This window comes from Zosterops lateralis (assembly GCF_965231275.1).
Source record: "Zosterops lateralis genome assembly, chromosome: 21".
In the NCBI taxonomy this organism is placed as follows: Eukaryota; Metazoa; Chordata; class Aves; order Passeriformes; family Zosteropidae; genus Zosterops; species Zosterops lateralis.
The window spans coordinates 5,838,800-5,852,963 of NC_139781.1; the positions used below are offsets into that span (position 1 = coordinate 5,838,800).

The 14,164-nt window shown below is 56.2% G+C and overlaps 1 protein-coding gene across 4 annotated transcripts in view; it reads left to right on the forward strand.

Moving 5' to 3' along the window:
- The window catches only part of NLGN3 (neuroligin 3), a 39,780-nt gene that overhangs the window by 22,770 nt on the left and 2,846 nt on the right, over window positions 1-14,164 (forward strand). For 3 of the 4 annotated variants that reach the window (XM_083876328.1, XM_083876327.1, XM_083876330.1), the window contains exons 3-6: window positions 4,596-4,655; window positions 7,311-7,460; window positions 9,172-9,357; window positions 13,254-14,043. In XM_083876328.1, coding sequence (XP_083732454.1) covers window positions 4,596-4,655; window positions 7,311-7,460; window positions 9,172-9,357; window positions 13,254-14,043 — 1,186 coding nt within the window. The remainder of the gene's footprint in view (window positions 1-4,595; window positions 4,656-7,310; window positions 7,461-9,171; window positions 9,358-13,253; window positions 14,044-14,164) is intronic. The other variant, XM_083876329.1, reaches the window with a different exon arrangement.

Sequence of the window (14,164 nt, forward strand, 5' to 3'; positions counted from 1 at the left end):
CTCTGCCCCATGCTTTGTGCTGCCAACACTTCCAGCCTGTTTTTGGCTGTGGTAGATGCCAAGATGATTTTTCCTTTCCTTCATCACCAGCCTGGGCAAGCCTTGCTGCGGGGCATGAGGAGGTGGATGTCATTTTTGGAGGGGAAAAATGTGGTTGCCCTGCACTTAGCAGCTCTTTCTGGTTTTCATTAGTGAATGCCCAAATGTCTCTGGCTGGGACTGTGAGGAATCTGCAATATTGCAGAGACAAATGTGCAGCTCCAGCATCTTCCTCTGCTGTGTGAGGGTGGCTGGAGCTCCCAGCAGCTCCTGGGCTAAGGAAGCACTTTGGCAGCTCTGCGGGAAAAGCCTTGTGGCTTCTCTGCTGCTCTCCAAGAGGCTGACTTGTCCAAGTACCAGCTGAGGCTTCCCTACAGCTGCACAAATTCTGCAGTGCTCCCTTGCTGGAAGCTTCTTCCCAGCCCCCTTGAAGCCTGGTGCTTTGCAGAGCTGGCTGTGGGCAGACCACCGCCCTGGTGCTCCGCTTCCACTCCAGGGAGCAATTTGCAAAGGTGAGGGTCGGTGTTTGCGCTGCCGGAGGCAGCAGAGCGTGAGAAGATGCAGAGCTTTTAGAGTCCGCTCAGGGATGGAGATAACTCCTCTGCATCATTCCAGGGAGGGGCAGGCCAGCACCAAGGTGTGCTGCAGTCCTGGAGCAAGGACTGATGGCTGGAAGGGCCCTCGGACAGAGGTCCCAGCTGAGCTGTCCTGCCTGTGGGGTTGTGCAGCAGCAGGTTCAACAGCTGCACCATTCTTGGTCCCATTCCTTGTCACTGCCAGAGGAGCAGCTGAGATGCTGTGGCTGGCAGCAGGTGTGCCTTTGGGTGCATGCAGCCATCAGAGGCTCCTGCTCTCTGCAGCATTGTGGCTGCTTTGCAGGAGTGGGTGCTCCAAGGAGCTCACACTGAGGAGAGGGTGCCAGAGCTGCCTGTGGGTGCCCTGAACAGACATTTGGATCTGGAAAGGTGTCACCTCAGGCTCCTGCTCTTCTCTTGTCCACACCATACTGAGAATGAAGGCTCCAAGGACAGAGGCTCCTTACCCTGCTTTATCTCTGTTTGCACTGGTGTCAGTGCTGTTGGTGTGGTTTACTTAAGATAGCATAAATCTAGCATGGATGCCCCTGTTTCAGGCAAAGTGATATTTTTTTTTAACTAAACTTGAACTTAAATCTTCCTAGAGCCTTCAGATAAGAGCGTATGCATCCTTCCTATCAGCCTGAACAATGTCACTTTGCAGTCAGCTTAAAGTGAAGTGGCACAACAGGCATTCACCTCCTGGGTTAGTGGAGGGTGTTTTTGATGGTAAGGAGAATAAGAGCCATGTGCACTTTTAGTTTTTCCAGCTGTGAATCCACAGGCTTAAAACACATCCCCATGAGAGTAGGTGCTGCAGGGCTCTGTGTGGTGGCCTTTGTTAGAGCAGAGGAAGATCTCCTGGGCTGGGTGTCCCTGAACATGGCAGTAGCCAGTAGAAAGTGGGACTGGGTGAGGGAAGTGAAGCTGTGATTGCTCTCACGAGCTGTTTGGAGTTGGTGGGTTGTGCTGGAGGTGAACATTGCAGCAAGAGGCAGAAAGCCCACTTGGTCACAACAGTCTGTGTTGGCCATAACCACCCTGGCACCTTCCTGCTGATGGGTGAGGCTTGTGCTTTGCATCTGCCACACACACATGCCACTGCTGTTCCCCTTCCCCATGTCCTGCATCACTGCACTCCTGCTTTGCTTAGCTTCCCAAGTGCTGCTTTCTGCCACCTCTTCTGTGGTGCCTGAAGCTCAGGTTGCTGGAGGCTTGTCCCAGCCATCCCTAAGCTCTGCAGCAGCAGTCTCCAGCTGGATCTCTCCCTGGTCAGCCAGGACAGTTGCTCAGGTCACAAAGGTGTTGTCCACTGCCCTCTTTTACAACCTGACAACTCCTCATAGCTGATTCCTCCATTCTTATCTGCCTAGAGACTTTTGTCCCCTGAAGGAGACCAGGCTGGAGGGCTGCAGCCTGGCCAGTCCCAGGGCTTTAAAAGCACCAGGGCCTTTGGCAGTGGGAAATGATCTCCAGCTGCTTGTGGTCAGCTTCTTGACTCTGAAGCACAGCATGCATCAAGGCTCCTTGGCTGTGGTCTTCATTAGAGAAAAATCCCTCTCCCTTAGAAGTACCAAGAGATTGGTGCATAGCACTGGTTAGCAAATATTGCATGAGTACTTTGTCCTTTAAGTGCTTTCTGCGCTTGCAGCTCTTCCTAATGAAGACACAGTAGGTCAAGCTTGCAGCCTCCTGCAAAGAGGCTGTGGATGCACAGCCCAGCCAAGTGTGTGGCTGGGGATGGGCTGGGGAGACAGTGAGGGAAGGATGCAGCAGGAAGGGGGAGATGCTGGAGCTGAGGTGCTGAGGCAAGAGGTGACAGGGATGGGTTGGTGCTGGGTGAAAAAAGGAGGATGATGTGAGATGCTCAGAGAATGGCTGGGTGGTGAAGCAGGAGGCGAAGGGGTGGGACATGGTGGGGATAGGTCAGGAGGTAAACTCTGCCTTGGAGAGAATCAGAACAGCACAGGAGACAGCTGATCCATCCCTGCCCTTGGCAGGAGCAGCTCTACCTCATCTCCTTCTGGCAGTGTGTCCCACCTGGTCTTCAACACCTCTCCAGGCCACCTCTTCGAGTGCTTCTGCCCTTTCTGCCAGAAAGGTTTTTTTCTCATCCTGCCTCCTGTAGCCCCAGGGCTGCCTGAGAGGGACTTGCTCTTCCACCTCACCACCTCACAGTAGTCTTTAATGTGTTGGGATGCTGCTGGAGCTCCCATCATGCCTCTGCTCCCAGGATTCATGCGACCCAGGCTTCTGCAAACTATTCATGCCCTGCTGGATTTTTCGAGGTTTCTGGTTGCTGCTCCTCCAGACTTTCTCCAGCAGCTCGTGGCTGCTTAAGGCATTCTACAAGTCTCTCACCCTGATGGAGCTGCCTCACAGCCATTTCAGATCTCTTCCTCCTCTATCACAGATTCCTTTTAAATTCAAATTCTGTCCCACTCATGCTGCCATCTCTGTTATCCACATCCTGTGTCACCTGCAGAATGCCACTCCCAGACCGACAGTGGGCACGGCTCCCCAGTTTTGTCTTTCTGACCAGTTTTGTGCATTTAGTCCTGTAGTTCCGTGCAACTACAGGCTTTCCCCTTGCTCATGGGAACTTTTCTGGGGGCTGGGAAAGCCCTTGCTGTGGCAATGGGGCCCGTTGGTGGTGGCAGCAGCACCCTGGAATCAGCCAGGTTCCTGGCAGAGTATCAGAGCCCCTTGTCTCAGGGGGAAGTCATTGGGCAGTGCAGGCACTGTGTGGATAAATCCTGCCTGGGGAAAACCCTGCTGTCTCCCAAGGGGTCACCATCACCTGGGGGAAGATTTTTTTGCAGGCATTAGGGAGCAGAGAATGTGCAGGCATTAGTCTGCATCTCTAAGGGGATGAGAACACCCAGCCTCTCCCTGAAATTCAGAGCTCCAGAGCACAGGGATGGCACCACTTGCCTTTGTGTCCACATTGGCATGCAGTCCTTTGCAGGAGTGGGATTTTGGCACAGGTTTTTCAGCATCCCTGCTCCCTGCCAGCCCACAGGCCATCCTGCTGGCTGCAGTTTGGGGAGTGCCAGGCTCACTGCAAGGCATCCACAGCAGCATTCTACAGTGCCCTGCTGGAGCTGCTGGGCCGGCCCATGCCCCAGCACTGCAGGTTGGTGAAGGGACATAGAACAACTGTAAGGCATTCAGGATGTTATAGAAACTAGTATGATTAGGATTCTGCCTTGGTCAGGTTAAGCTGATTGGTGCCTTTGAAATCCTCAGTGAAACATGGAACTGGTCTTGTATGGAGGGAGTTGGTGTAGGATGGAGCCAAGCAGCTCAGGGGAGCACCTATCATGAGGGATCCCTGTGTGCTGTGGTGGTCTCATGCAGTGGTACCAGTGCTTTGTGGCCAGGCACACCAAGGAGCCACACACCATGTGGGGGTGATGGGCAGGACCCTGCCTGACAGTCAGTGGCTGTGCAAGGCAACCCTTGGTGTGAGCTCTGCAGAGGACAGTTGTCCCCAGGGGCAGCAGAGCTGGGAGCAGGGCTCCTGTTCACACCTGGGTGCTAGGAGAGGGAGCCCTGCCTGGAGCTGAGGGTGTATGACCAGGCGGGGACCAGGCTGGGATGCAGGAGGATCAGCAAGTGCTTTGAGAGACTCATCCACTGCCAGCACTGATGCCCCACTCGCGTCTTCCCTGCCATCCGAGCCCTCCCCAGGGAGGCTCTGGGAAGGGGCCCAGGTGAAGCTGCATCCTGGCACACTCCTGGGGCAGTCCTGCCCGTGCCCGACACTGCCCTGGCTCTGGGAGAGAGGTGCAGTGTGAGTAGCCAGCAGTGCTGTGGGGCACAGGCATGGCCCCACTGTCTCTGCTATCATGCTATTTTTGAATTCTCTTTTTTTTTTTTTTTCTTTTGTGTTCTTTTTTTTTCTTTCTTTCTTTTTTTGTTCGTTTTTATTTCCTTTTGTTTTCCTTTTTGTTCTGTCTCCTCGTGTTTGGTCCCTAGGAGCCAGCGCTAAGAAACAGGGCGAGGACTTAGCGGATAATGACGGTGATGAAGACGAAGGTATTTGTGTGCTCGAGGCTGCCACTGCATGACACGCAAAGCAAAGCAAAAAGCAGCTCCGTTTGCCCGCCATCCGCTGCCACCCCCAGGGAGCCCTGTGTGTGTCTGTCTGCCGTGCCAGGCAGCTGCAGGGGTGGGGGGCAGGCTGGCCGGCTGTGCAGGGCACCCAGGACCTTCCCCTCCTCCTGATGCGGGGAGGAAAGCTCGTGGGGTTTTTTCTGCTTTAGGAGAAGTTTGCTCCTTGCTCAAGTTGGAGCAAGAGCAGGGAAGGAAGCATGGCAGCTTGGGAGGAGAGAAGCCCTCGGGCACCTGGGCCCATTTCACCCTGAGCCCGGTCACATCCCACCTCCATCCCTCCTGAGTCAGTGACATACATCTGGGAGCCAGCAACCTCCCCATCCACCCTTGCCTGGCCCTGCCGTGGCTGTGCCAGCAGCCTGAACACTTGGCACCCAAAGGGCACCTGGGTCCACTTGGTTTTTGTTCACTTCTCTTCTTACTCACCCACTGGAAGTGAGGTCTTGTTTGGGGAAGCACCAGCCAAGACAGATCAAGTGGCCTTTCAAGCAGATGTGATTCTATATGTATGCCAGGACTAAGCAAGCTGCAGAATGGGCTATTTTTAGTAGAACAGGGTGGTTTGTCTGCAGGTTATGGAGTTGGCATGTTTGGCTGCAGAGATGTGATGAGGAGATAGGAGGAAGGGTTGGCCAGGGTGCAGCCCTAATGTGCTGAGGACACTAAAGCCTCATGGTGTGCAGAAGACCCAGGGCAGCTTGAACAAGGCCTGGTAGATGGCATTTAAGATCTGGGGAACAGATGAAAAACTTTTTCCTTGGCAGTACTAAAACCCTGTTGTTTACTCCAGCTAACCTGTGCCCCATGATCTCTTGTACCAGGGCGTAAACTGTCATTCAGCCTAAGTGACTCGACTGTGCTAAATCCACACACACCAAAATGTGCTGCAGAGGTTCAGAGCTGTTTATTTCCTGGTACATCTCTGTACATTGTTGCCATTCTGCTGTAAGGAGGGCTCCTTGTATGTCAGGGAGTGGGTGCAGGGTGGAGGAGACATGGGCACAGGCACTGATGTTCCTGCCCCTCACATTTCAAGCAGGTGGTCCTGGAAAAAAATTGTCCTGATGTAGCTCTGCCACACAGGCAGTGTCTGTCCTGGAGGAGCTGCAAGCACTTTTTGCTCCCCTGGTCTATGCATTTGTCTGGCTAAATTCTGGCAATAGGAAAAGAGCCAGCACAAGTTTTGGGTTTGGCATAACCTCATTCTCGTGGAATGAAGAGGTTTTCTATGGGAGGCCACCTTCAGCCATGCTGTGGGCCACCGCTGGAGGTGAGAATGGCCACAGATACCCATCAGCCTGGCCTGCAGCCCCCTGCAATGGGCAAGGCACAGGGAGGAGTGGCCATGGGCAGGGGTTAGGTGGGTGTGAGGGAGCACGAACAGCCCAGCTGGGCACTGGTGTTGGTGTGGCTGTGCCCCAGGAGTCCTGGTCCTGGTAGGACACTGTGCTGCACTGCTGAGGGAGGCAGGCAGGGAGCAGCAGCTGCCTGGGGCAGCTGAGGCCAAGCAGGCACTGCCAGCCCACCTCAGCAAGGTGCTGGGTGTGGGTGAGCACAAGGGAGGACAAAGTCCATCGGTGCTGGATCGCCAGCCCAGGACAGGGCTGGGCAGTGCAGGCATGTGGGACCTGGAGATGTCTCCATGGCAGGTGCTGCTGCCTCATCTGTGTGACATGGGCAAGATGTACCAGAAGCCCAGGCATGGGTGTTATTCCCTTATGGGTGGCCATGGCTCTGTGAGGGACCACCAGCCAGGGGTGCAGAAGGGGCAGGATGTCCCCTGGACAGGAGAAGTTGAGAGAGGGAGTGTGGCTGCTCCCTGTGCACTAGGCTCCCACAGTCCTTCCTCCCCGGCCCTCGGGGTCCCATTCCCCATCCTCACTCCATGCCTCATGCCCTGTCCTCGTCCAGATGCCGTGCTCACCTCCCTGACACTCACACCTGCATACACTGTCTGCCTCATCACCATGTCTGTGTCTGGGCACTGGGGTGCCGTGGGTTTACATCCAGACAGGCAGGTCTCTGCCTTCCCAGGGGAATGGGAAGGGGGAGTGGGAAAAGTAAGACATTGGAGCACACATCAGTGCCCCCCCCACACCGCCTTCTAGGTCCTGCACACCCCCATCCCTGCCCCCCTCTGCAATGCCAGCTTCCAGGACTCACGGAGTGCTTGGGTCCAGCCAAAGACAGGACACGGGGCTGCATCCTGGGGCTGGACTCTGCAACTCCCACCCACAGCAGACCTGATCTGGCTCCCACACAATGCCAGAGCCCAGCTCTGGGGAAGAGCAGCGAGGTCCAGCCAGCGTCCCTCCCTCACATGCTCAGACCCCTGATGGGACAGCAGTGTGGGGACAGTGCAGAACAGCCACGTCCCAGAGAGGGGCTGGCAGGGTTGTTTCAGCGGTGTTTTGGCTTTGGGGGTCCATGCTGTGGCCCCCAGGAGAGCTCTGCCTTTGGCTCCCAAGCCCCCTCCCTGTTCCTGACAGCTGGCATTGCCCTTGTACTCGGTCTGCCTGTCGGGCAGGGTGCTGCGGCCCTCGGTGCGGTCCTGTGTTTAACCACCTCTCCTTCCAGACATCCGGGACAGCGGGGCCAAGCCGGTGATGGTGTACATCCACGGTGGCTCGTACATGGAGGGCACGGGCAACATGATAGACGGCAGCATCCTGGCCAGCTATGGGAACGTGATTGTCATCACCCTCAACTACCGCGTTGGAGTGCTCGGTATGAGCCGGCCGGCGTGGGCGGTGCCGCCAGCACAGCCGGGCAGTGGGACAACCCTTGTGTCTGGCCGGGCTCGGAGCAGCCGGGAAGGGGCTGGAGGGGTGTTATGGCCCGGCGGGATCGCTATGGGCTCTGCCCCTGCCGTCCCTCCTGGCAGCCCGGCGGGTGCCACGTGGCAGAGCCCCCAGCGCACAGTCACAGCCTAGTCTGGGTCCTGGCACCAGCCCCCCCCTCTCCCGGCTCATTTACACAAACTGGCTCAACTGAAAGCAAATATTGGTTTGTGGTTAAATGAATAATAAATGTGTTTACCCAGCATCTCCTCCTGAGAGGGCTCAGAGCAGTGAGGTGCCAGCGGGTGCTGCCTGGCTGTCCTGGGGACCTGGCAGCTCTCCATCCCTGGGCACAGGCAGCCTCCAAGCCACTTGGGACCCCAGCAATGCACCATGACGTGGCTGTCTGCAGCGGGGACCACAGAAAGGTGTCAGGTGCCATGCAGACGAGGGTGGCAGTCCTGTTTCCAAAAGCAATGGTGACTTAGAGAGGCAAAATGAGGACAGAGGGTCAAAAGGCAGTGCAGTCCCCTGCCTGAAGCAGCAGAAAGCCCCAGGGGCTGAGACACGGGAGGCTTGTGTGGAACACCCCTGCTGCTTCCCTGAGTAGCATGAGAACAAAGGGTGTAGAGGTTTGGGGAAAGCTCCTTTCCAGCCAAGCTGCTGGCTCCTTTCCTAGCCATCCCGCCTAGCATGGTGCTCTCCCTTGGCTGCTGGCTCCTGCCTGGTACCTGAGACAGCACATCCCTCTAATGGCCTCCAGAGCCCATAATTTCTTGTGGAAGACAGATAGTTAAGCTATTCAAAACCTTTTCATGTTAAAAGTCGGGCCTTTAAGATGGATAGGTGCAAAAGACACATGAGTCACAATGAGACATTAGGCTTAGGTGGTACCTTCATCATTTCCTTCGAGGTGGTGCACCACACCCAGCCAGACCACCTCCAGGTGCCAGCACAGCCCTGGGGCCGCTCCCTGTGTGCTGGGCTTACCTGACTGAATTTTACCTCAGACCCATGGTTTTGGCTTCCTGCTTAAAGTCAAAGCAAACGAAAGAGTGATAACTTATCTTGGGTGTTTCCTGTGCTATTGAAAGCATTTCTCACCTTCTTCCTCACTGAGAACCTTTGTGTTTTAAGCTGCAGTCGGTTCCTCTCTGCCCAGCCCACCTGCTTACATTTATAGAGCCTCCCCCAGACCACATTAGTCCATGGAAAGCGTTGGCTGTGCACACACTCGCCCTGCCTGCAGCCACTGATGCTTTCTCAGCTTTCCTTGGAGCTTGTGTGAGATGTCTTGAGCTGTTCTAGCACAGGTGGTGATATGGGTCAGACAGAGCTTTGTGCTCTTTACCCTGTCACTGCAAAGAGGCTCCCCGAGGTTTGCAGCTACTCTCTCAGCCTTTCACCCCTCTGTGCTGTGCAGAGAGTGGCTGGAGCTCAGTGGTGTCCCTGCTCCAACTCAGAACTCACAAAACTCTCTTGGCAGCGTGGTCTCATGGTGGGATGGGGTCTCATGGTGGGATGGGGTCTCATGGTGGGATGGGGTCTCACGGTGGGATAGGGTCCCACAGAAGCTGCCCTATGTCTGGGGAAGGGGGGTGGGAAATCAGAACTCTCCCTGTTTCCTCATCCCTAACCAGGCTCCCCTTGGCCCTCAGGGTTCCTGAGCACGGGGGACCAGGCTGCCAAGGGCAACTACGGGCTGCTGGACCAGATCCAGGCGCTGCGCTGGGTCAGCGAGAACATCGCCTTCTTTGGGGGAGATCCCCTGCGCATCACAGTCTTTGGCTCCGGCATCGGCGCCTCCTGTGTCAGCCTGCTCACCCTCTCTCACCACTCTGAAGGTAGGTGTCAGCCCTGCCTGAGGCTGCTGCAACTGAGAGCAAACTGATGCTAATCCAGAGAGGGGAGCCCACCCGGCTCCTGCTGCCCAGCCTAACAAAGTCAGGGCTGCTTTAATCAATCACTGTGAGAACCTGGACCAGGATTGGGAAGCAAAACCTTCTCTTCGTGGGCAGAAAGAGGCCAATGGCAGAGCATGTGGGAGCCAGGGATGGAGTGGGTGCTCCCTGTGAACAAGGCTGCAGCCCAGGGCCAGCACCTTGGCATGGGGAGAGGTGGGGACCCCTCCTGTGGTGTCCTGCCTCGGTGTTCAGGTTTTCCAAGGTGTGGAGGGGATGGAGGGCATCATGCGGGGCACTGGGAACAAGTATCTCAGTGCTAGGAAAGGTGTTCATACTGGAATAGAGGGGAAGACAGAGCACCCCAGACCGTCCTCCTGAGCCTGGGGAGGGATGGAGGGCCCTGTGTTGAGAGACTGGGGGAGCTGCAAGTGCTGTGCCTAGCAAAACACAGGTGGAAGTAATATGATTAATATCTGTAAATATAGCAGAGTGTTTACTCTAAATAAAGAAGGGAATTATTTATGCTAAAAGATTGTGTTGGAATAAGAGCAAATGCATGTAAACCACCTGCAAAGACATTTACATCAAGCACTGAGGGGGGGAAAAAGTAACTGTGAGACTAGAGGTGTTTTTGATAAACGTCCTAAAGGAAATTATAGGAGCAAAGCCTGAACTGGATATGGTCCACAGGGAAGCCTGCTCATGAGCTTTATATGAGGGTGCAGCTATCTTCCAGTGCTGTGTCCCCAGGTGTGATTCTGAGGAGGAAAGGACATGTGTAAGCAGTAGACACTGGCATGAGTCTGCCCTGCAGAAACACACAGCAAATTGCACTCAAAGCTGATGTGAAGAGCTGCAGCCCTGCTCAACAGCCTGGGAATCACACAGGAACAGAGACCTCCAGAACCTCAGCAGGGCTGATGGCTGATGATGGGGAGTCTTTTACAGGCTGAAAGCTCCTGCAGAAAGAAAAAGTGTTTTCTCTGCCCATATTGAGTGTGAGAGGCTGGGAAGGGAACACTATGTGTAATGCATTCTCAATGTGCTCCTGTCCATCATAGGAGTACAGGAATGGCTGCCCAGGTGGCCCCAGCCTCTTTCAGGGGTCCAGAATGGAGCAGCATGGAGAGAGGCTGAGGGTAGATTGGAGGGACTGCTCCTTGTGACTATTCAGCCATGAAAATTAGTCCTGCCAGTATATGCACTTCTCAGGTGATGCTACACTTAATGCCACTAAGCCCTGCACCTGCATGATGAATCCTCTGCTGCCCCATCCAGCCCCAGTGCCTCTGGTGTGCCCCCCCTGCATCTCAGAGGTGCTGGGTGCTCCCTACCCTCACTGCTGGGCCAGGGGAGCTGCTGCTGGCTGTAAATGCTGTGAGGCAGGAGAGGAGTGCTCAGTGCTTCAGCCAGTGTCTCATAAAGCCAAATGGCCGTAAAATGACCTCAAAAATTCCCTGTGCCAGAGCATCCATATCCCCAGGGATGGGTGGCTGGCTCTGGAGCACAGCGTGGGAACAGTGCTAAGTTGCAGTCTGCAGAACAGGTGGGTTTGTTTTTACTGCATCAAAATAAAACTTCCAGTGATCACAAGTCATTAATGAAGCTGCTGATTTGTGCCTGCTCTGCCAGGTGCTGCAAGAGGCAGACACGAGGCTTGTACAGCACATGTTGGGTCTGGCTGCTGGGGAAATCCACAGCTCCCTGCCAGCTTCAGGCCTTGTAGGGTCACTCTGATTTCTCATCAGTGACCAAAGTGCTGTTTTTCTCCCCAGCCAGCCATACCAGGGCAGGAGCAGTCTTTGCCAGGTAAACTTTATCTGCTTCCTTTGCCTCTTCTCCATGGGGGCTTCTGCCCTTTGCTGCCAGCCCTCCAGATCTCAACTGGACAAGGCACCCAGCACCCTGCTTTGAGCAGGGCTTGCTCCAGACAGCCCCAGAAGTGTTTCCAGGCTCAGCTACTGAGCAAATCAAGGAGGCAATCAGGAGCTGGCAGCAGCTGGTGGCAATTTGCAGCTCTAACCACTCCCTGGCAGAGCCCTGGCCTCACCACTTGATTCCACTATGCCGTGGCAGCCAGTCCTGCAGGAGGCAGCGTGTGTTGGGACCCTCACCTTGGAAGGGAACAGGAAGGAAAGGCAGAACTTCACCTTCTTGCCTGGGCCTCAGCAGGCTGGAGAGGTCCAGAGTGGAGTGCAGAGTGCTGATGCCTCCCTGGGGTGCTTGTCAGGCTTCAGTCAGGTGCTGGCATGGAGAGGGAGGACATGAGTCTCACAGAGTCCTGGCTCCCTCTGGTTTAGGATGTGGCCATGCAGAGACATGGCAAGGGGGCTCCATCAGGGACATGACCAGCTATTGGTGACATCAGCTGCCCTTTACTTCCCCAGGGAGTGGTGGGCAGGGCCAGAGCCCAGCCTGGTGGGTCTGTCTGGGAAGTGATGCTGCTGGCAGGGTGCAATAGCTGCTGCTGGGACAGCATCTCCAGGGTGCCAGGAAAGCCCATCCTGGCTCCTTGGCACGTGGATGATGGCGCAGAGCAAGCAAACCCATGGCCAGTCTCCAGCCTGTAGACTGGGTATGGCTTTCTAGGGCACCAGGAGGTGACAAACAGAGCTTGTGACTTCTCTTTGTCCCAGTGCATGGGGACTGTACGTCAGGTACTTGGCAGAGTGAGGGCTGTGCGTGCAGACAAGAGCTATGGACATGGTGGCTGGCAGCCAGGAGCCTCTGAACACTTCTGTTGCGGGAAGGTGCTGCTCTGCTTCTCTGCAGAAGGGCACAGCCTTGGTTGCACAGGGGTTCTCTGCATTTCAGGGTGCCAGGGGCAACCCCATGGCCACCACACCGCTGTGCCAGCACCATTCAGGGATCATCTGGAACAGTCCCTCATGGCAAACAAGTGCTGGGGTCTGGCAGGGGTGCAGGCAGCACTTGGGGTGCAGAGAGGGCTGGTCAGAGAGCAAGGACCCCTGGGTGCAGCCCGGACTGGCTGCCTTTCACAGCCCAGAGCCTCTGCTTCCTCACCACCCTTTGTATTCTGAGCACAAGCACCATTGACATGGGACTGGAGCGAAGCCACGCATTGCTCTGCCTGGGCCAGGGCCTTTGTGGCCTCGTTTTCCAGGGCGAAAGTCCACTCCCTCTGTGTTCCTGGTGGCAGAAAGGCCCTCTTTGTGCATCTGGCAGCGTGCTCCTGCAGGGCTGGATTGGCACTGAGCAGCCCCAGCTGGGCAGGAAGCAGCAGGGAGGGGGTCGAGGGGGACTCTGACAAAGCGGTGGGGTGGGACACGGCAGGGTTAAGTGTCCCCAGGCAGGCGTTAACCCTCCCACTGCTGCCAGCCCACAGCCTGGCTCCTCAGTGAAGCAGGTGCCGACTTGGGCTGCAGGATGGTGCTGAGCCAGGGGCACCGTGTGCCCCTCAGGGGCTCAGGTAACACATCCCTGGGGTGGCTGGGGTAGCACAGGCTGCTTGGCAAGGCCAGGCTCTGATGCAACCATGGCCTCTCTTCTCCCCACACCAGGACAGGGATGCTGGGTCATCCCCTGCAATGGGATCCTCAGGGAGCACAAGCAGCCCTCGGTTGCTTCCAGGAGCACCCACTTGCATTCCCAGCTGTCATCCTGCCATCCCCACAGCATCCCCAAGCAGATCCCTCTGTGTGAGCCCAGCTCAGCAGGCAGCACAGCTCAGGGACAAGGCCAGGTGTGGGCTGGAGTGCCGGGTCCCTGCAGGGGTACAAGAGCATCAATGCCTTCTCCATGCTGCATCCTGCACTGCAGCACTGGGATGCTGGAACCCTGCTGAGAGCTTCCTCCTCTCCTTGCCTGTATTGCAGGTCTCTTCCAGAGAGCCATCATCCAGAGCGGCTCGGCGCTCTCCAGCTGGGCAGTGAACTACCAGCCTGTGAAGTACACCAGCATGCTGGCTGACAAGGTGGGCTGCAACGTGCTGGACACCGTGGACATGGTGGACTGCCTGCGGCAGAAGAGTGCCAAGGAGCTGGTAGAGCAAGACATCCAGCCAGCTCGCTACCACGTGGCCTTCGGGCCAGTCATTGATGGGGATGTGATCCCGGATGACCCAGAGATCTTGATGGAGCAGGGCGAGTTCCTCAACTATGATATCATGCTGGGGGTCAACCAGGGTGAAGGGCTGAAGTTTGTGGAGGGCGTGGTGGACCCTGAGGACGGCGTCTCAGGCAGTGACTTTGACTACTCAGTCTCCAACTTTGTAGACAACCTGTACGGCTACCCTGAGGGTAAGGACACTTTGAGGGAGACCATCAAGTTCATGTACACGGACTGGGCCGACCGGGACAACCCCGAGACACGTCGCAAGACTCTGGTGGCCCTCTTCACTGACCACCAGTGGGTAGAGCCATCCGTGGTGACAGCCGACCTGCACGCCCGCTATGGCTCCCCCACCTACTTCTACGCCTTCTACCACCACTGCCAGAGCCTGATGAAGCCTGCATGGTCCGATGCAGCCCACGGGGATGAGGTGCCTTATGTGTTTGGGATCCCCATGATTGGCCCCACAGACCTCTTTCCCTGCAACTTCTCCAAGAATGACGTCATGCTCAGCGCTGTAGTGATGACCTACTGGACCAACTTTGCCAAGACAGGGTGAGTGGGGATGGGTGCCGTGCTCTGGGGGTCTGCATTCACTGCAGCTGTACTCCCTGGGGGCTGTGCTGTGGTGGTGGGGGGTTATCATGCCTGATGCGGGACACTGAGCTCCCTATGC